The sequence below is a fragment of the Fukomys damarensis genome, unplaced genomic scaffold (genome assembly GCF_012274545.1).
Source record: "Fukomys damarensis isolate Sample0158 unplaced genomic scaffold, DMR_v1.0_HiC HiC_scaffold_11, whole genome shotgun sequence".
In the NCBI taxonomy this organism is placed as follows: domain Eukaryota; kingdom Metazoa; phylum Chordata; class Mammalia; order Rodentia; family Bathyergidae; genus Fukomys; species Fukomys damarensis.
The window spans coordinates 36,835,008-36,857,226 of NW_022900923.1; the positions used below are offsets into that span (position 1 = coordinate 36,835,008).

Here is a 22,219-nt window from a genome sequence, read left to right on the forward strand (position 1 = left end):
ATTTAAATATTTTTACTAAATCATATTATCAAGGTTTTGTTCTATCTCAATAAAAGATAGCCCAGGAGGTATATTTTGATTCATTAATGGAGAAACACCAATAGACTATATAAACTAAGCCCAGCAAATATTTAAATAAAAAAATCAGTAAGCATCGCTTCTCGGCCTTTTGGCTAAGATCAAGTGTACAAAAATCAGTAAGCAGTGTTATTTGATATAAGGATCTGACTACTACACATGCACACTTGTGTTTTCATACTCTGCCACAGAGCTACATTACCGTGTTCTCTCCAGCTTGGTGTAGAAGCAGCCCTGAATAATTTGAACAGCTTTTAATAGAGCTAGGTATTGTCTGCGCGCTCTCCGACACCTGTACCACGCTTGAATCTTGCAGGCAGCTTTCACTTTACATAAATATTTCTTAGCTTTATACTTTCTCCAGGCACCCTATTAAACACAGCAATATGCAATGATTGTCTATGTTCTGCAAACTGGAAGAATTATTATTAAAGATAGTTAATATGAGATTAATGAAGACAAAAATCAACTGCAGATATAAAATCACAACCTAAGTACCACAGGGTGGCGCTCAGCCCTCTGAGAACAGTGGTGTTGGGACGAATTCCTACTGTGTGCTTTATCACTTATACACCGTGATCGGGCGCTAGGCCAGCATAGTACAACCCTAACCGATATTTTAAAATTGTAAGATCTGTTTGATGTATGAGAAGCCAGATTTGGGTCTACTGTTAGAAGAGAATACATGTGTCCTGGGAAGAAAACAGACCCTCCGCCTTCACGTGCACTCTAGCTTTTGTGTCCAGCCTATAGGAGAAACCTGCGGACTGCCAGATTTTGATTCTGGCAACTTTGTAGCTGAATAAAAGCTTAGGTGACAGCTACAACTTTATTAAGCTAAGCACTAACCTTACAATAACATAAGTAAACTCCAGAGAAATTAAGTGACTTGCTGGTATCACAAAATAAGTGGCGGAGCTAGCTTTTTAAATATTTGTAAATATCTTGTGAAATGGTTATTAGGATTTCTATTATTGTCCAAATTACTATTGAGATGAAAATTTGTTTTTATGTAAACACAACTGAATACCAATGCATATATAAGTGTATTCTGTTATGTACAGTGTTTTTACTGGTTCCTTAACTTTGTTGCTCATAATCACCTAGGGAACATTTAAAAATTCTACTGCCTGAATTGTGCCCATACAATTAAACTAGAATGTCTAGAGTAATTTAAAGATTATTATTAGTAGTAGAAATTTAAAGATTCTAAGTGATTACAGTGTGCAGTAAGATTACTAGTGTAGGCTAAAAACTATATGTATAAAATCTAATAACTTGATTCCAAAAGAGACTACACAGTTGACTGTCTTATACAAGAATATTTTGGCTTTTCTGACATTTCTGTTGAATACAATCCAGTACACACCTTTTAATACTGAACTGTCTTGGTAGCATTTGAAACTTGAGTTTCCCTTTCTTTCTCACTCCCTGGTTTCCTGAAACCATAATCTCCTAGTTCTCTTCTTTCCTTGTTAATCTCATGTGTCAGCCTCTCCTTCCAATGTCCCTGAATGTCCACTCTCCGGCTCACGTCCCAGACCTCTTCCTTCACTCATCCCCTGCATTCTTCAAGGGTGTTCCCTTGACAGTGATAGCTCAGTCGTCAAACACCTCCATGCTCGAACTTTCCACTACTCAAACAGCAAAGTTCGAAAAAATCTGCTCGGGGTTTGTAACTTTGCTCCACAGCTGAACTGAAAATCTGACTTGAAAAAACCAGTACAGGCAGAGTGAGCTCGGTCGCAGCTCACCGCAGAAACCAACAGGGGAGGCTTCTGTCTAAGCGCTGCCCACCCAGACAACATACAGTGCTCATGTGTGTTAAAACATCCGTTGTTGTGCTTCTCCTGTGCACTTTATTAGCATAAAATGCTGTAACACGACTCCAGAGAAAGTTAGTGATACCAGCAATAAAGCTAAAATCAAAACCGAGAAGCACTATCGAGTTAAAGAAAGCACTGTGAAATTCATCAAAGTCCTAAAAAATTGAATTCATATGTGTTATTTTTCACCTCAGAACCAATTACTTGCTTTTCCATTATTTTTTACGGGAAAAACATGTTCATTTCTCCAACTTTTCAGTGTTCAAACACACATCGAACAAACTGAGTTCGACAACTGATGTGTCACTGTATTTTCCACAATGTCAGTGATCACTGTATCCCAATAATGTACAAATCAAATTCTAGAAGCTCTATTCGTCTGAACTCCAGATAAACACAATCAACTGCCTTAGAGATATCTCAACTACCTATCTGTGCGGTACGGCAGACTTCATGCGTTCCAAACTGAACTCGAGTCTCTAAACCTGCTCATGCCTGCTTCCGTGTCACTGAACGTTACCATCTGCTGGCTCCTGGTTCGTGCGCTGCAAGGTGTCCGTTCTCTCCCAATCAAGCTAATAATCACCACTTCCTTTAACCTATGCTGAACACTGACTTTCACCCGCCCTCTGCCAGCAGCCTCCTAACCAGTTTTCCTGCTTCTATTCTTGCTCCCTTCCCTTTACAGTCCATCTTTCACATTTCATTCGAAGTGGCCTTTAAAAATTAAAATGTGATCCTGACCATCTCCCAGGGAAGCTTCTCTATGTCTTCTCTGAGTCTGGAAGACAAAGACTAAACTTTTTCCCACACCTTGCAAACTAGCTACAATTTTATTCCTTCTATGATCAGTAGTCTTATATGGCTTTTTCTTGCTCTCTAGTTTGTTTTTCCGTGTAATCATCAAGAAGAAAAATCTCTTCTACATAGTTTACTTGGTTATGTCCAATTCATCCTCTCACCTAACACTGCAACTTTTATGTCACTCAAGGAAGCCTTCTCTAACCATAAAGACTAGCTTAGATCCTCCTGTTTCCAGCAACAATTTTCCTTGCTCAATTTAAGTTCTAAGTACCGTACTCACTGCCTGTTCCTAACACACAGTACAGCACATGGGACATCAGACATTTGTTGGATAAAAACATTATTTCTAAGCGTAAGAACAACCTAGCAAGATACTAACATATCACATCCATGGTCAATGTGAAGACCACTGAAGGCAGAACTTAATAGCTGAAGTACTCAAATTCAATGCCTAGATTTGTCTTTTTTCTGTGCTAAAAGTTAACTCTTCTCTCAGGAAGATAATATTCTACATTCCTCATGCATTAGAGAACACATTAACCAAAATAAAGTGTTTTACAAGCCAAAATTGCTTCACGCTGAAGTATGTCTAACTTAAGTAGCTCTGCTCAGCAGATCAGAAGTTATCCTATTTTTACTTACACTATGTTATGTAATACTTGATCTCAGCTTAAATTTTTCAAATAAAAAAATGTGAGTCGTAAAGCTGTTCATGGAATGCTATAATTAATACCTACTGAAATTCACGAAGCATAGGGTGATTATGGCCAGAACGATCCTCATTCTGTACTATTTTGTCTAAATTTTATGGGTTCCCCCCCTTTTTCTTAACTCCCTGATGTTTCACTTTGTGGAAAAGAAAATGATCACTTAAAATTAAGTATTACTCTTTATGACTTGCTTACACTCACTTTGGTATGTGAAATCAAGCAAATATTGGTCAAAGTGAAGGCTGAGATATTTACATTTAAATACATAAATACCTGAATTTTTATGGTGCTACTTTTAATTTGTTGAAACTTCCGTTTCTGTATAAACCCTTTCATGACAGCTTGAATAATAATAGCACTACTTCTGATTTGTAAATAACATTGTCTTTGACGTTTTGTAGACAGAAAAGCTCTGTAGTGGTTTTGTAAAACCACTGCTGCTTTCCTGTAGAGTAAGAACTGTTTTCTGGCTTGCCATGCCCTGAAGCAATGTTGTAAAGTGACAGCAGCTCTTCTCTGCTGAATAAATCTTCTCCGATGCACAGCCATCTGAAGGAAGGGCTGAATTCGTAGGGCAGCACATTTCTGTGTGTTCAGTTTTCTTATCATCATTTTACGAAAAGCTCTTTGAATTGTTAGTGCAGCCCAACTCTGCAAATGATACTCTGCTTCCTGTGAACAAGCAGAGACGTGTTATACCACTATGGAGTCAGAATGTCCCCATATCGAATAGCCTCATACTGAGTTTTAGTCCTGTCACAGCCAAAAACAGAGTCATTAACAATGGCTGCCACCTTTAACTCAGATAATGCTTTACAAATTTTGCTGAGAGACTAACTTCATGCTAAAGACAGTTTAAATACAGTGGACTGTTGAATTATGACCAACCTGACATACAAACAACTTGGATTATGACCCGAATTTTAGTTTGAACTTATGACCAGTCTTGAGTTATAACCTGAATGCTGACCGCTTGTGCTTCCAGATGGTCTCAGATACAGATATGACCCTTACAAAGTTCTGGAAGGAACATCACATCCTTTATTGCATGAGGTTAACTGAGAAATCTTGGACCATTGTCTCTCTAAAGAAACTGAGATCTGTCTGTACACAGGAGAGATTTTGACGGCTGTGTAGAGGAGCCTGAGCCTATACTAACCTGAGTTTCAACCATCCCTCACTAACAAATTGAATTCATAAGCTAAGGGTCCACTGTAGCTCATATAAATTTCTGAACTGCAAACACTTTTTACTTTTGACTCTGGCATATGATCTATAATAATTCTGTAAGACAGAAGTCAATTTTCTTTGCTTGATCAACAACTTCACCTTGTGCATTTGGTAGTAACTAAAACTAGTGTGGTAGCCAGGGGCATCTACTGGATGCTACTTACCTGAAAGCCTCTGTGAGAAGATGGTACACAAATAACTGCTTGGGTACTGGGGGCAGTTAATGTAACAGAAATTTCTGTTGCTCTGAGGTAGAGGTACTGTCTCCTTGTTTTAAATGCTCTAAAATGCTTCTGAATAATAATGGCAGCTTCATGCTGTTTCTGAATTTGTTTCCTTGTATTTATATCCTGAAAAGTTGTCTGAATACAAATTTCTTCTTTCTTACAGGCTTTGTGTTGAAGAGCTTTCTGTTTTTTATTTGCTCTATATTTTTCTTGTATTACTGTTGTAGCCCATTGAAGCTTTTTGTAGAAACAATACTGCCTGTACATTCTATATGTGCTTTGTATTACAGTAGCAGCTCTGTGTTTTTCCCTTAAAACCCGTCTTGCTTTTGTTCCTTTATAGGCAGCTTGAATGACCACAGCAGAATCCCATTGTCTGATAAAATTTTCTCTTTGCAATTTTGCTGCTCTGTATTTTCGATAATGCTGCTGAATTAGAATAGCGGCATGTTTCCAAGTCTGAAAAGTAACACAGTTTCTGTGCATTCTGAAAGTAGCCTGGATCAAAGTAGCAGCCCTGTGCATTTTTTGCAACTTTTTCCTTACCATCCATCCTCTATATGATGACTGGATTTGAATAACTGCCTTTCGCAACTGAAGGAATTGTTCTAAGTCACGCTTTGCACGATATTTTCTCTGAATCCAAATAACTGTTTTCTTCAGAGACAGGAATTTTCTTCTCACCATTAGAGTTCTAAATCTTCTCTGAATAAGGATGGCAGCCAAATGCCTAACTTTTAAATGTCTCCTAGCTTTCATTCCCCTAAAAGCAGACTGAATGCATATTACAGAATGCCTCAACTTGGTATACCTTTGAAGTTGTATGTTTCTTTCCTTCGCTGCCCTGTATCTTTGCTGTATTGCTTTTGTCACTTTCTTTAGCTTATTAAAATAGGTTTGCTGCCTGTATCTTCTATAGTATGACTGAATGAGTGTTGCTGAGATTTGCCTCTTTCTTAGAGCCTGCCTAACTCTTGCCCCTCTAAAACTTGCCTGAAGAGTTTTAACAGCCTTCAAAGTTGTCAGGTACTTTTCACGTTGAATTTTACCTTGATGATATGCTCTGTATCTTCTTTCGATCATAATAGCTGCTTTTCTCAGTGCACGGTACCTCACTCTTGACTGATGCATTTTAAATGTGGCTTTAATTAAAGTGGCTGCCATGTGTAAGTGTTGAATATGTCCTCTTACTCTCATACCTCTATAAACAGCTTGGACCTTAATTGCTGCCTTCTTTAAAGTAAGATATTCTTTACGTTGATGGTTTGCATTTTTAACATCTCGATACCATCTCTGAATTATAAGGGCTGAAGCTCTATAGGTTGCATATTTCTTTTGGGTTGTATAAGCTCTGTACTTAGACTGTATGGTGACTGCTGCTTTGTTGCAATCCTTGATTCTTTTTCTCACTTTCATGCCCCGGTAGGCTGACTGTAAAGTTACTATGGAGGCTTTCTTTCTCAAATATAACTGATGTTCTTCTCTCCCAACACTGTAAGCTCTATAATACATTTGAATGAGAAGTACAGCTTTTTTCACGATTTTCCATTTCTTTTGTTGCACATGCATTCTATAGTACGACTGTATGATAACAGCACTGTTGTGTTGCTTTTTAATCTGTCTCCTCAGGGATTTCCCTTTCCATGCGGCCTGAAGCATCACTACTGCACTACGGAGTTTAATGTACTCCAAACATTGCTTCCTTCCTGCGGCCAATGCTCTTAGGTGTTGCTGAATGACTAATGTTGCTGTTTTTAACAATCTAAACTGCTTCCGGGCCTTGATCATTCTAAAAACAGACTGAATTTTGATTGCAGCTTGATGTTCCTTTTGGATCTGCTTCCGGACTTTCCAGCCACGATAGGCAGACTGGAGGGAAATCACAGCTGCCCTTGTCTTTAGAAAATCTCTTCGCGTATCACAAACAATCTTGTACGCCCTGTACCACCTCTGAATCTTCACAGTGGACTGAAGTACAAATTGATATTTAATCCTATTACTATAACCTCTAAAAGCAGTTTGAATTTTCAGAGCAGCTATGGATTGTTTGATTATCTGGCGTACTTTATAACCTCTGTAAGCTGCTTGCAAGCAGGTAGCTGCTCTTTTGACTTGCAGGAAGTTTCTCCTCTGATTGACTCGCGCTTTGTATGCGCGATAGTAATTCTGAATGACAGTAATTGCTTTATAAATTTTCAGGTAGTGCTGCCGCACCTTTCTCATTCTAAAGTAAGACTGTAGTGAAACAGCAGCTTTTCTTTGCAACCTCATCTGCTTTCGGACCAGGTATCCTCTAAAAAAAGCCTGCAGTGTGATACAAGATTCACGCTTTTGCAAATACTCTGCTCTCTTTCGTGCAGCCATTTTTTGAGAGCGGAACCACTGCTGGATAAACAGTGCAGCTTCTTTTAAGCGCAAATATTGTCTACGTGCTTGTTTCATCTTGACAATTGACTGAAATTTTACTGTACAACTTTTTAGGCTCAGAAATGTCTTCCTGGAAATGTAAGCACGATAATATGACTGAATCTTTATAACAGATGTGAGGATATGATGAGACATTTTCCTGGCCTGCATCCCTCTATATGCAGATTGCAGAACAATCACAGCAGACCGTGTTTTCTGATAAGATGCTAGAACTTTCCTGGCTGAAATGTAAGCTCGGAAATGAGTCTGAATTACAATGGCTGCTTTTTTCATCTTCTTATATTTCTGTAATTGCTGATGTCTTCTTACGTGCGCTTGCAGTTTAATAACAATTTTCTTAAGGCTTAAAAATCGAAATTTATCCTGCCTCACTCTCCAGTATGACTGTAAAACACAAGCAGCTCTAATCTGTCTTTGTAAATTTCGAGCTTTCCATCTCCTGAAAGCAGCCTGCAGTCGAATGGCTGCCTCTCGTATCTGCGAGTAGTTGGCACGCTCTGCCTTTCCTTTCAGATATGCTCGGTAGTACTTCTGGATCGTCAGGACAGACTCTCTTTTCCTTTTGTATAATTTTTGGACTTGAAAGCATCGAAATCTTCTCTGAATGATAACAACACATGATCTAATATAAATATATCTCTGTAGTTCCTTGTGCATTCTATACCACGACTGTATGACAACAGCAGACTTTTCTTTAGCTCGTTTTCTAAAATGCCATTCTCTAAAAGCTCTCTGCAGTAGGACCACAGCCTTTGTCTGTAACCGCATTTTACGTTGCTTCCATCTTCTGAACCTAGACTGGATTATAAGCGCTGATGATTTTAGCATTTTATATCTTTCTTGATCTTGTTTTCTTCTTACATAAGCACGCCAGCATCTCTGAATTGTAACTGTGGCCCAACGACACCGCTTGTAAGATCTAACAGCAGTTATCATTCTTATCCTAGATTGCAAAATGACTGAATAATATTTCAACTTCAGAAATCTTTTTCTAGCAAAGTACCTTCTCCAATATCCCTGAGAAAAGAAAAAAAGGAATAAGTAAAATAGACACAGCTTTCTCTACTTAACATTTTGAAAATAATCAATTCTTCTTACATTCTGCTAAAAAAAACACATTAAATTTTAAAAGCCAATGTATTTTTGCTAAACATTTTGTTGTAGTTGCTTTTATATTAACACAGCTGTAGCCAATTTTGAAATCCATTACAATTTTAATTATATTTACACTGTATTTGGATCATAGTCATCAGAAATATAAGCAAATTTATGTACTATTAGAAGCAAAAGATACAAAAGAAAAATACAGTAATACTCCTGGTTATTTACTGATTCTAAGTAATTTCCTATGAGTTTCTGGATCTTACCTGGTCTCCCTATTTCATGGTTATATAAACAAACACTTCATAAAAAGCACCCTTTACTCTCTCACATTATAGGCCTGATAAAATGAGCAGAGCTGTATCCATGGGCTCCTCATCCATGGATTCAAACAACTGATGGTCAAAAATGTTCCAAAACCCAAGAGGGAAAGAAAAATGTATACTAAACATGCACAGGCTTTTTCTTGTCATTATTTCCCAAAGTGCAACAGCTATTTATACAGTATGCACTTAGATTTTGTAAGGCATTATAAATAAGCTCAAGATGGTATAAAGTATACAGGAAGATATGAATTGCACAGGTTATCTTCAAATACTTTGTCATTTGTATAAAGAACTTAAGCAGGCATAGATTTTGTTATCTTTTGGGGTCCTAGAACTAATCTCTGATGGATACCAAGGAATGACTACATAGGAGGAGTTTAAGAAGTACATGAGTTAAGTCACTTCCATTGTTATTATTTTCAATAAGAATAAAATTACTTTTCATCAGATTTAGTACACACAGCTTAAAAGCAGAATGGAAAAATTTGACAAGCAAAAACCTTTTCTCTCAAAAAGTGGGTTATAACGTAACCCCTTGGTTAACCTAACAGTATGCAGATTCAACAAATAAGGCCACCAATTCTCAGACTGATTCCAGCTGATGCTATTTAAATAACCTTACCCTATTGGTGATCAAGCTGTAGATATTCTTGTAATAACCTTGTCTGAAACATTCCAAACATTTGTAAGATGGGAGCAAGGGATTGTTTCTTCCTTCTCATCTACAATTTCTCCCTGACATATAAGTCGCGTAGTTTAGGCCTGGGTACCTCCCTCTCCTACAGCATTGCCCATCGTGCACGCAGCTATGCTTGATCTAGACACTTATCCAGGGCAAGGAGAGTCAGAGAGAAGATGTGCAACCCGCCTTTTCCGTAAGTTTCATGACTTTCTATCTCTCTTAAGTGCCACATGAGGCTTTGCTTAGTCTTTAGCCTAAGAATGAGGTAAACGTATATAATATTATTTTTCTTACTTTGAAGAGATGTGCAATTATAACAATTGGAATCAAGATTATTTGTGCAAAATGACCTCGAAAACTATAAACTCTTCATAAATAAGGTATTATAAGCTACCTAACAGAAAGGCCAATTAAATGAAACAGTAGCCAGAACAGTGGATGTCATTCTTTCCTCCAACTTCAAGGGATTTGTTTATAAAACCCTCAAGTTAAACTGCAGAGTCAATGTGGACAGCTTATTTTATACTTTCTTCTAAATTATCACTAGTCTGTTAGTACGCTTACCATGTTTGTATAACGTGGTAAAGTTCATTTCCTCTCCTAACAACTCTGCTTATTACAATAACAATTTTATCAGCATTGTGATATATTTGTTTAAAATAAATAGCTCTTACTTTGGAGTACAGCATATAGCTTTTTCAACTAAATGTTCTAAGTTTGCACTCTTTATTCACTTATAAAAGGCATGCTTATGTTATAAAAAGTTTTCCATAGTTATACTGCATATAACTAAAGCCGACAGGAGGACCTAGATTTTTAACCAAAAAATCCTGACATAATTAGCAAACATAATAAATTTGTAGGCTACAACATCATTCATATTAGCAGCAAAAAAGTCAAATACTACACATTTAGTTTAAAAATATGTGAAAGATATATAGAAAAAATTTAAAACTCTGATGAAAGATATCTGAGATAAGATCTAAATAAGCAGATAGACCGTGTTCATGTACAAGAACTATCAATATTATTAAGATGTCAGTTCTTCACATTTAATACAATCTGCCCTAATCCAACCTTTTATTTTAATATCAGCAAACTGATTTTATTATTTAGAAGTGAAAGACCTAAAACAGACAAAGTAATATTGATCAACAAAGATAGAGGACTAATGCTACACAAAGTTAAGGTTTATTATTTAAAAACTACTGTAATCAAGATAGTATAGAACTGGCAAAAGAACAACCAATAAATCAGGACAATAAAGAGCCCAAATACTGATATTTAACAAAGGAACAAAGAGATTACTGAGAAAGAACATTACTTTAACATATGGTGCTAAAACAAACATCCATATACAAAAACAAAAATCAATTTCTTACCTTTCACAGAAACTAAATTGAGCAATAGATCTAATTTTTTTTTTTTCCGTGGTTTTTTGAGACAGGGTCTCACTATGTAGTTGAGACTGACCTGGAACTCATTATGTAGCCCAGGCTGGTCTGAACTCACAGCGATCCTCCTGCCTCAGCCTCCTGAGTGCTGGGATTACAGGCGTGCGCCACCACGCCCGGCTCAATAGATCTAAATGTAAAATACAAAAGTGTCAAACTTCTGAAAGATGCTGCGCATGGTGGCACATGCCCGTAATCACAGCACTCTGGCAGGCTGAAACAAATCATCAGTTCTAGCCCAGCCTGGGTAATTGTCCCAAAAGAAAAAAGAAAAAAACTGAGATTGCAGCCTCTGAAAGATGACAGTACAAACTCTAAGTGCCTTTGTGTTTCAAAATGACTTCTTAGATATAATACCAAAAAAGTTGTACCTGTGAAAGAAAATTTAATCAGCTAGATTTCTTTAAAATTAAAAAGGGCTGCTCTCTAAAAGACACGGAATGGCCAACATAAACATGAAAAAAGAATGAAGACAGCCACAGACTGGAGAAAGTATTTATAAAATGCAGATCTAATACAACAATTCTTAAAACTCAATAGTAAAAACTCAAAGAACCGAATTTAAAAGTGCTCAAAAGATACAAGCAGAGCAGACACCATACACAGGATGCATAAGCCTGTGAAAAGGTGATGAACACTTGCCCTTGGGAACCGCAAACTGAGAAGGCAGTTGGTCCACCACACGTGCACAGGGATCCTAAAGCCAAGCCACTGCGACGTCAAACGTGAGGAGCAACAGGAGCTCCTGTTCATCACAGGTGGAAATGCAAACGGCTACAGAGATTTTCAAACAGTCTGGCCATTTCTTAGAAAGCAAAAAATAGTCTTACAGACCAACAATCACATTCCCAGATGCCTGTGCAAAGTAGCTAAGAGTCCATGAAAAGATTTACACACAAGTATTGACTCAAGCTTTATATTCATACCAAAAATCAAAAGCAATTGAGATATCCTTTAATAGCTGAATGGATAAAAAGTTGAAGCACATCAATACAATGCAATGTTATTTACTGATTTAAAAGATGGTACTAGGGATCGAACTGTGGACCTTGCACCTGCGAGGTAGGCAGCGGAACCACTGAGCTAAGTCCCTGGCCCGATATCTTACATAATTTTTATTACAAAGAAAAATAATGTAGGCATTCTACTGGCTAATTATAAGCACTATTTATGTTACAGGCCAACTAAATGGATTAGAGAAGAAAATATATACATCTATCCTGAAAAAAAAGTTTTGGGGACTCAGTAAAGATAAAAAGGAGAGCTTGGCTGGAAATACGGATCTACAAAGTAGAAAGCTGTATTATTCCAGCATGTCCTATGGAGATGAAGACTGCAAATCTCTAATATAAACAAACAAGACAGCAGGAGGTATGGAACTAGAATATTTCTCCCTCAGAGCAAAGAAGGCGCATCAGTCTTCTTTCAACCTTATGCTGAATACAGCAGAGCTTTACAGGTAGCAAGGATGTGTTAAGTATTTGTTAAATTAAGTACAGACAAACCCCTCTGCTCAGCACATTCCAAAATTCAGCACAGGCTAGAATTCAATAAATAGCTGCTCGAAGACATACAGAGAAAATTGACTGCATCTGGGAGAGAACTGAACTTCCACAGACTTTGTCACAATTCCGTAAACAAAATGTCACAACTCCTGACATTCACTCTGCCCTAGGTATTACAAGTAATGCAGAGATAATGTGAAGGTAGGTTATGTGCAAATACACTGTTGTACACAGGGACTGTGCATCTGAAGATTTTGGCATCCACTGGAGGTTCGGAAACTTGTCGGACTCTAGAAGCAATTGTATTAAAGAATCCTAAAATATAACTATTAAAAACTTTTACCACATTATGCTTTCTACCTTTAAAAATACTGTTAAAGCTTGTAGGTTTAAAAATTAGTCCAGGATACTATACCTGAATAACTGCTGCTGATTTATTTTGAATTTTTTCCAGTTTTTCCTTTGTTAACATTAATAATTTTCTCTGTGCTAAGGCTCTTCGCCAGCATTTCTGAATGATCAATGCTGCATTAGCCTCTTTTTTCAGTCGTTGTTTGGCTAGAAAATTGATTACAGCTGATTGAATAATTCTTGCAGCTTTGTCTCTCTCCTTTTAAAACAACAAAGCACATGTGAATTTAAAACTTAATTACTTAAGACTTTAAATTATTCTTTGTAAGATAATCAATTGCTAAGCACTAATCAAATTGATCCTGGAAATAAATCAGCCCCCTCTTCCTCCCAGTTTGTGTTCACAGCTGGAAAATAGCTACTTCTGGGCAAGTTGAAAGGGTTGACAGATGGGGCTTGCAGACTTACTTGTGTGATGACACAAAGGTTCCTAACAGTCTACACGAAGACCACAGATGTGTTGTATCTATCACAGATCCCCAGTAAACAAGATAAAAACAATTTGAACTATAATAAGGTATATTTTTCAGGTTTGGGTATTGTGAATTTATGCTTGACTTTTAGGAAAGGGACAGAATATATAAAAAATGGTTTGCAGTATAAGGTAGCGTTATTTGTTAAAACTGAACAAAGTAATTCACAAAAGGGGGGAAATAAAATACCAGTTCCTTAGGTGTAGTGTACAGGATGGCATTAAGCCATAGAGACTCATGAGAAGAGGGTATAGTTTGGGTTGTGAGAAGTGGTATCTGAAATGGCCAACAGCAGTAGCCTTAGGAACACTAGAGGTCAGTTCCCTTTATATCTCTATTTCTTGCCCTTCTAAAAATGAACCACCATCAATAATACATTTTATATCCAGCACCAATCTAAACAGTTCATAAATTATACATTTGGAACTTGTAAGAATAAATGAACAGGTACTATGTTGTGAACATGAGGAAACAAGCAAAGCAATCAAATGGCTTGTGGCCAGAACTTGAACCAGGTCCTCTGGCTTCAGAGGCCTCGCCCTTAGTCATTTTGTTAATACCCCCCAGTGCTAAATGCTTTACTCCGCCTGAACTGGAGTTATTTCCTCTGGTGCAAAAGAACAACTTAGAGAACATCTGACAACCTTGTATGTTGCTGTCTGGGACAATCTACTATTAAGGGGAGGGCTCTACATGGAAACCAGATTTAGTGTCTAATTATTAATAAATAACAATCAGTTAGTGTAGTGCCCACATAGTATGAGAACACAACTATAGAAGAGATCAAACTGTCATTCTAAAACATGAAAAAGGCAATCAATGCATCGAAACAAATACTAAGGAATGTTAAGGGCACATACTGGGCCATTCTACTGAGGAGAAGAGACTAGACAGTTTTAAAACTAGACTAGGGGAATTAAGTATAGCAAACTGATTAAATCATCTAACATCACTGTTAAACCTATGTTTCAGGGCTACCTGAAAAATCTATGGCCTTTAGGGCTACAGAGATTCAAATTAAAATTATACCCATATTATAAAAAATGAATGAATAATGTTTTAAAAACGGATATGTTTCAGAAATACACAGTCAAGGAACTCCAATTTAATTAATGTATGAATTTAATGTATGAATTATAATAATGAAATAAATAAAACCTAAAACCAGCTTATCAAGGTAATGCTTACAAACTTACTAAACTAGCATCTTCGGGAGCCTATGGCTTAAGCACTGAATGAAAAAGATGGAAGTGGATATTAGTGAAACTGTATGAGAGGGGATACAGGCACTAGGAAGGGAGTGAAGCAGTGATCAGATCGGAGGGATGCAGTTTAATCATAGATACAGAAATTTCTTTCAATTTAGCCTTTCAAAAAAATGAAACTTTCTACTCTTTGTATTAAAGAAGTAAAGAAAAGGCTAGAAGCCAAACTAAGAAACCTTTAAAGTAAACAGCTGACTAAAACAAGGGTACATGGTTTAGAAAATAAAACAAAATACATGTTCTGACGGACATCTGATTCTACAATTTGAAAACTCACTAACATACAATGTATCAAACAAGCAACTTGAAGACTGATTAGGAAGTTTTCCCTGAAAACTTTGGAAAAATAATTCTCATACGAGGTTCCAACAGTACAGTTGGAGTCCAGTTTTTCTCAAAGTGATTTGTGGGAAAAGAGATAGACCCTTAAAAGGGTTGGGTAATATAAGGCACAGAGCCTACACAGTAGGAGAGAGGACCATTTGTGAGCATAAGGGGTTCCCATATCTCAAGTTATGACCAGGACACTGAATGGGACAAGAGAAAAGTCACTTCAATTAGTGATTTTCCCAAGTCAAACATGACGTGAGAAAACATGTTTAATGCTAAAATTCAGCTGGTTTAGACAGCTATTAGAAATTTGCTCATAAATACACTGCAATTAAAAATGGAGCAATATACTGGATGGAGTGTATTTCTAAAATGTCTATGATAAATTTTATTAAACAATGGCTGCTTATTTGATTTTTCCAAATAAAGACAGTATTAGTAAAGGGGACAGGGAGATAAAAGGATCAAAATAATTTGTTACCTTGAACAAGGGAACCATCTGTTGGGTTTTTAAAAGCAAAAATTTCACCAGGCATGGTAGCACATGCCTGTAATCCCAGCACTTTGGAAGGCTGAGCCAGGAGGATCAGGCAACTTAGCAAGATCCTGTCTCAAAATAAAAAATAAGAAATAAAAAGGCTGCAGATGTAGCTCAGTGTGAAGGCCCTAGGTTCAGTCTTCAGTATCTGCACACCCTCAGCCCCCCAAAAAGAATTTTTCTCAAAATCTAAAGGGAAAAAAAGCCCTTCTTTTATACTGTGCTATGTAAAGTTTTGTACTGGGGGGGGGGTCACAAACAGAGCCAATAACTAATATCTCTATTCTGCATGCGGTTTCTAAACATTGTGAAAAATAAAAAAACTGAAACCAAAGTATCACTTTTAAAACTAACAAAAAATAAACTGGAAGGTGGTTTCATGACAAATAAAATGGCCTTCTTACTTATTGCAAACTTAGAAACTTGATACCAAGGCCCAAATAGCCCTAGTTGAGGATAAGTCTCACAGAGCACAATATGAAAAAATTACACGAAAATCCCTGCTCCTGGGATCGAGGTATTCCTACAGAAAGAAGGGAAGAGCTATGTAAGTCAAACATCCTTGGTTTATTTTTCTCAAATACCAAGCAGGTAAGTTACTCCCTTTCCTCTGGAGCAGACTAGGTGAAAAGGTAGACCAGAGGCTGGAAAGCACATCAAAGGCAGGTAAGCAGCAACTGAGAGGAAACATTCATCCTTTCCTACTTCAAAATATATACAAACAATTTTAAAAGTACCTCAATCACTTCACGTATTCATAAAAATGTGAAATTACACATAAAGAATCAAACAACTAGCCCTTTAAGAAGGACAATTCACGTCATTACTATTATTATTATTATTTTTTTTTTTGCTTTCTAGGATTACCTGATGGTGTTTTAGATCTTTTTTTAATTTATATTTTCTCCATGTTGTTTGTATAAGTCGAGCAGCTCGTATTTCTTTACGAAGATCCAAAAGTCTTGCACAAAGAAATGACAAATACATAATAACCACCTAAAACCAAACACAAAAGATGAAAACAGATCAACAGAGAATATACAACTTACTATCAGTCTGAGATTTATTAATTAAAAACTTCTTTTACTTACTTTTTCATCTGGAATTGTATTTGACATATCTGAATGGTGAATCATAGCAGGTATCCCCCCAAGATCTCTCACTGCAGACCTAACCAAATGAAAATTTTTCTTTTCATTTTCTAGAAGCTCTTTGTGTAGTTCTGAATTCTTTTCTATTACGTAAGTGAAAAAGAGAAATCAGACTTGATAGTCAAAAACCAGACAGGGCTGAGAATTAGAAAAATTAATCAAGAAAACAGGCTAACCGTGATCAAGCGCTTTAAGAGACATATCCAGAGAACCATCATCAGATTCAGAGGAAGAATTTAATACCACCGAGCCAGTCTGTGTGCATTCCACAGTCTGAGTAGTACGCTGACATACAGCGTCCAAAGGCACATAGCAAGGATGGTAATGGTGGAGGAGGTAACATAACACACGGCCATCTGAGAAAGACACTGTAAAATTCTCCACCTGATTGGAAATGCCAAAAAAAAAAAAATTAGTTGTACTTAAAATATTAATAATGTTTTGTAGGCCGTTCTTTCCTTTTAATAGCTAAAATGCATATTAATTGCTAACACCTAGTATGAGACCATATTCACAACCAAATTCTTAATTATTGAATTTTATCCTCTCAAAAGCAGATTTTGATATTATTGTGCTGGCTTCTTGGCTAGTGCCCCTCAAGACTTCATATACCTCTCAGAACCTCAGAATGTGACGTTACTATAAACAGACATTACAGACAATAATTGAGGGGAGGTCACACTGATACAGATTGGATTCTTATACCAATCTGACTGGTTTCCTTAGAAGAGAGACACACAGACAGAAACAGGGAGAATATCCTATGATTACAGAGGCAGAGACTGGAATAATGTACCAACTGAAAAGAACATCAAAAGATTTCTGACAACCACCAAAACTTGGAGTGTCTCCCTTGGAGCATTTAGTTAAGAGGATAGGATGACCAACGCCTTGGTTTCAGATTTCTAGCCTCTAGAATCAAGGGAATAAGATTCTATTTTAAAGACGCCAATTTAAAGTATTTTCTTATGGCATTCTTAGGAAGCTACAACAATTATAGTCAATTCTCATTTATCAATTGAACACTGAAGGAGGGAATAATGAACCAATCACTGCTTACAGGGGAAAAAACAGGTTTAAGTTCCTGTGGGCTTCTGGTCACTACATTTTCATCAGCCAATCAATACATAACTCCATTTTATGTGTTTCTGATTCAGTAACATTAAAGTCACAGCCAACAGCAGTGTACTCAGTGCCCAAATAAAGCTAATCTAATTCATGTTTAGAGTTCAGTTTTCCCTTAAGAAGGCTATACAGTGCTTCAGCACTACATGTGAGGGCCATTTTAAAGTAGAAATCAATAATAAAAAAAGTGCAGAAATGGCGAAAGCACACCACTGAACAGGCCATGGGAAGGATGTGTGTTCATAGTCTGAGAGCTGAAGCAAGAAGGTGCAGTATCCTGTTGTTGAGCCTTCCCAGGAAATGGAAGCCATCTGTGAGGCACACCGGCAAATGACCCTCCATAAAGCGGACCCAGTGTTGACTTTGGCATTAGAAATAAGTTTTTTCTACCATGGGATTCATGAACAATGATAATGAACTGCATCTTACTTAGCTCTCCGGCACTTACATAAGACCCAGATTACCCACATAGTCAACAATTTCTCTGCTAATAACTTCGAGGTTTAATAGTTTACTGTATTTAATTACATGTACTATCACTCTTCCTGTTTTATAAACCTCACCAGGTTGTTTTATGTATGGGCAATTTATTTTCATATCCTTGCACTTTAAAGTTTATTTCATACAGTAACACAGTACCAACCTAACAAGTTTACTCCAGAAAAACTCAACTTCGATTTCGCTTCTTTCCTTTGCACAGTGGCAGGGTCCTCAGTTGTGTCTTTCCACATGGTGGGTTTACTTGCATTTATCTTTATTGTAAGACTCTGGTCATTTTGTGTCCCATTTCTACTTAAATTTTTTTTTTTTTGGTTCCGGGGATCAAACTGGGGACCTTGCGCTTGCAAGCAGGAGGGGACAACACTGAGCTAAATCGCCAGCACTATTTAAGCATTTTCTATCAAAGCTTTTTATCTATGGTCATTTTTTTCTTACTGATAAATAAAATTACCACACACTGTATAACTGGTGAAAGTTTATATACAATACAACATATGACAAAATCTTCATTTGAGAAAAAGTTTGCTTGTATATATAAACTATTTAAAAATGGAAAGGTTCTCATACATTGAATTTGACTTTAAGCAAAATTTACTTATTTAAAGATATTGGGTTAAAATAAAAGCAAAAGAACTTACTTTTTTATTATAGAAAGCACACACAGCATTTACCCAATCCATCAATAGTCTCACACTCTCGCTGTAGTGATCTAAGACACTACTCTGCCTCTCATTTTTCTTATTTATAACAGCATCAGAATGGCATGATAATCCAGACATTGTTTTCTTTATACTCTGCGTTTGTTTCAGAAAGTTAATTTCTTCCTTTAACTGATCTAAATTAAGAGAGATCTCCACCTGAAACATACAAATAAAGATAAAACTTTATTTTATGTATTCTTTTAAATCCCCAGAAATCAAAGTACTTCTATTTAGAGAAACTATATAAGTCTGAAAAAAAATATAACCTAGTCATAGATTTTAACAATCTAAGAAGTGCCCAACATGTATATTTTAGCACTAATAAAACTTTTCTTTAAAGGGCAAATATAAACGACATAGAACTGGTAGATTGTTGTGACTAAGAACATGATATATGGGCCACACTAGCCTGCATTCAACTCTCAGATCTAATTCTTAGCAATAACATACTTTAGCGTCAGTTTCCTCAGCTGTGAGGCAGACTTAACGTTGAACTTATGGGTATGTAATGAAGGTTAAACTGGCATACATAAAACAATTATCAATCCCTGGGACAGAATAAACCTCACTGATGGTTATTACTGTCAGTTTTTATGTGATTCAAGTTGATTTTATAAATCAGCATTCAAATTTAATATAAAGTAGTGTGCCAAACACAATACCTGAAAAGCAAATGCTATTTTCCAAAGCAATCCAAGAGTTTTTTCTCTGTGCCTATCCACAATGTCCTTAGATAGGATAGTATTTCCTAAAAATGAAACAGAAATCTATTAGCATAATGTACGTACTTATCAATATTCAGTGAGAAAAATACAATTTATCTTTACTAATTTTTTACCATGCTCATCACTTAATTGAATTCCTCGTGACATAAGAATCTGAAGAACAATGTCAACATTGTGCATCTTTTGAAGACGACTTATTGCAGGAATCCTGAGTTTCTTTGAAAGATTCCAGTTCTGAGTGAGAAGTTCCATGGTTCGCCTAACAGTAAAATAATTTTCAGATAAAATTGCTATATAAACATACATCATTTAAAAAAAAAAGTCCCTCCAGTTAAATATAGCTATTACCTACATAAATCTCAAAAGTTTAAGGATGTTAAAGTTAAAGGGACTACCAAAAATTCAAACTTGCATTGCTCCACAGTTAGCAAATACTTTCTCATTTAAATTGGGGTTAGGGGAGAGAGAGTGGTAAAAGAATTGAAATTGACTAAGATATGCTAAATGCATGTATCAACTTCCCAGAACAGACCCAATCATCTAACAGTAACATGCACTAGTAAAATATAATTTTAAAAATTAAAAAAATACGTGAGTACCTAAGGAATAGAGGTACTCCAAAGTTTTAATTCAAATCTTTAACATCATCGAGGTTAGTATGTTTTGTCCACTACAAAACAGTCAATTTTTCCACAGAAAAAGGAAGCCGCAAATATGTATCTGAAAGCTGGTGGACTTAAAATAGGTGTGGTGGCTTAGATTTTTGAAATGAACAAAATTACATAGTAAAATATTCTCAGCAAATGATCTAGACTGTACAAAAACTGTTCATCTGAAATACAGATTTATAATTCTTAAAGACTATTAGCTTGAAGAATATTCAGAAAAGACTGTTCATGGAAACTTAGCAGAAAGGGACATATATGTTGATTTTGAAAAACTCAGTGTAGGGATCTCTTCCTCATAAATATCAAAGAATCCCTATACTCTGGCCAAGTAGTCCTCTGACCTCTGCTTGAACCTCCCCACACTGTGAACTGGTGTTAGGTGGGCCTGAAGACTGACAGTCTTTTACCAAACCAACATTCATCTTCCCAAACTTTTGGATATTATTGATATTATTTATGTGTATTTAGATATTGTTATTTGGATATCAATATTATTTATATGTTTATTTTCTTTGGCAATTTAATCACCTGTTAGCCTAAGATAGCCCTTCATGTACCTGAAGACATTTACGTCTAAGAGTGCTGTGTTTTATTTCTCTAAATATTAACAGTTCCTTCAACTAGTCTTCATGAGACATGGATATAAGGGTTTTAGTTTATACACTAAATATATCTGGTTAAAACAAAGACGTTAACAAGTGTATACAATAACTTCTTCCCTAATCAGTTTTTAGTTCATTTGATTTTCAGCATGCAGACTAGACCTCAATGGCTCTGCATATGAGCAATTCAAAATATGACAAGATACCATGTCAGATACAGAGTTCAGGAAGCTTTACTGTAGCAGAAATAATTGAAAGCCATTAACTGTGTGTTTCCCACATTTCAGTTTAATTGGCTATTCTGGTTTAACAACTTAAATATAGAGAAAAACATTTCTTAGCTATAAAAAAAAAATATTTTTCTTTGACTCTTAAAAGTCTTTCCTTGATAAGAACATAACATACCATGGAGAATTCTCTAGAAACAAGACCATTTTCAATACAGAAATCCTAACAAGGCCAACTACAGTAACATCGTAAAAACTACTTCCAAAGTAGAAACTGGCACTCATTACTCAAAACAAAGTCAATTTTGAGGATTCCAGTCTGTTATTGGGAAAATACTGAGTCTGAAGTTGGATACCACGAGTTCATGCATCCATTCCAATGTATAACACCTGGCCCGTCGTTCTCCCTCTTCATCTCATTTTCTTGACTTCTGAGACTAAATAGTCTCAAATGATTACTCACGAAACCACTGCTGATATAAGGTGCTATTTGTTTTACATGTTAATTAGTTTTACGTTCTTCCTAACTCCTATTCTGAGACATCAAATTCTAATCATATGCTGGCAGAAAAGTGAGAGAGAAGACGAGACTTTTGCATCTTAAACTGATGCATCATTTTTCTGAAAGAGAAATTCCAGCTTTCTTAACTCTAAATTTTTTCTATTATGTGAAAGAATAACTGTACAGAAAACGATGTTTTCCACACACTTCCTGTGTATCTTCGTTAAGCCAGACAATTATATTTCTGATACTTACACAAGACGCACTCCACACTGCAAGTCTACAGCAAGATTTGTAACAGCAAAATCAAATTCATCAAATGGTGTCTGAACATGGCTAACAGGCAATCCCAGTAAGCTAAGGTGACGGGAAAGGTCACCTTCACCACTTAGAAAATCTCGTGAAAAAGCCAGAAGAATTTCTTTACTAGCCTATAAAGAAACAGGTTGAAGGTGTTATATTTCAATATTATCATCGGACCTACAATTTTAAGAAATCCTTCAAATCACAGGTATACAGTTAATGGTTCCATAAGAAGATTGCCAGTATCATATTACATGGTAATGATGCAAATTTCATCTATTTCCAAGACTTCTTTACAAATTGCTCACAATTAATATACTACAAAAA

At 36.3% G+C, this 22,219-nt stretch overlaps 1 protein-coding gene across 1 annotated transcript in view; it reads right to left on the reverse strand.

Annotated features, from left to right (window-relative positions):
* Aspm (assembly factor for spindle microtubules) overlaps positions 1-22,219 on the reverse strand; it is a 54,391-nt gene that overhangs the window by 10,357 nt on the left and 21,815 nt on the right. The window contains exons 11-21 of the mRNA XM_010635414.1: positions 21,845-22,020; positions 19,704-19,849; positions 19,528-19,613; positions 18,803-19,021; positions 16,715-16,922; positions 16,479-16,621; positions 16,255-16,383; positions 12,786-12,980; positions 4,813-8,319; positions 3,692-4,090; positions 281-447 (exon numbers count right to left, since the gene is read on the reverse strand). Of these exons, the coding sequence (XP_010633716.1) occupies positions 281-447; positions 3,692-4,090; positions 4,813-8,319; positions 12,786-12,980; positions 16,255-16,383; positions 16,479-16,621; positions 16,715-16,922; positions 18,803-19,021; positions 19,528-19,613; positions 19,704-19,849; positions 21,845-22,020 (5,375 nt within the window). The remainder of the gene's footprint in view (positions 1-280; positions 448-3,691; positions 4,091-4,812; positions 8,320-12,785; positions 12,981-16,254; positions 16,384-16,478; positions 16,622-16,714; positions 16,923-18,802; positions 19,022-19,527; positions 19,614-19,703; positions 19,850-21,844; positions 22,021-22,219) is intronic.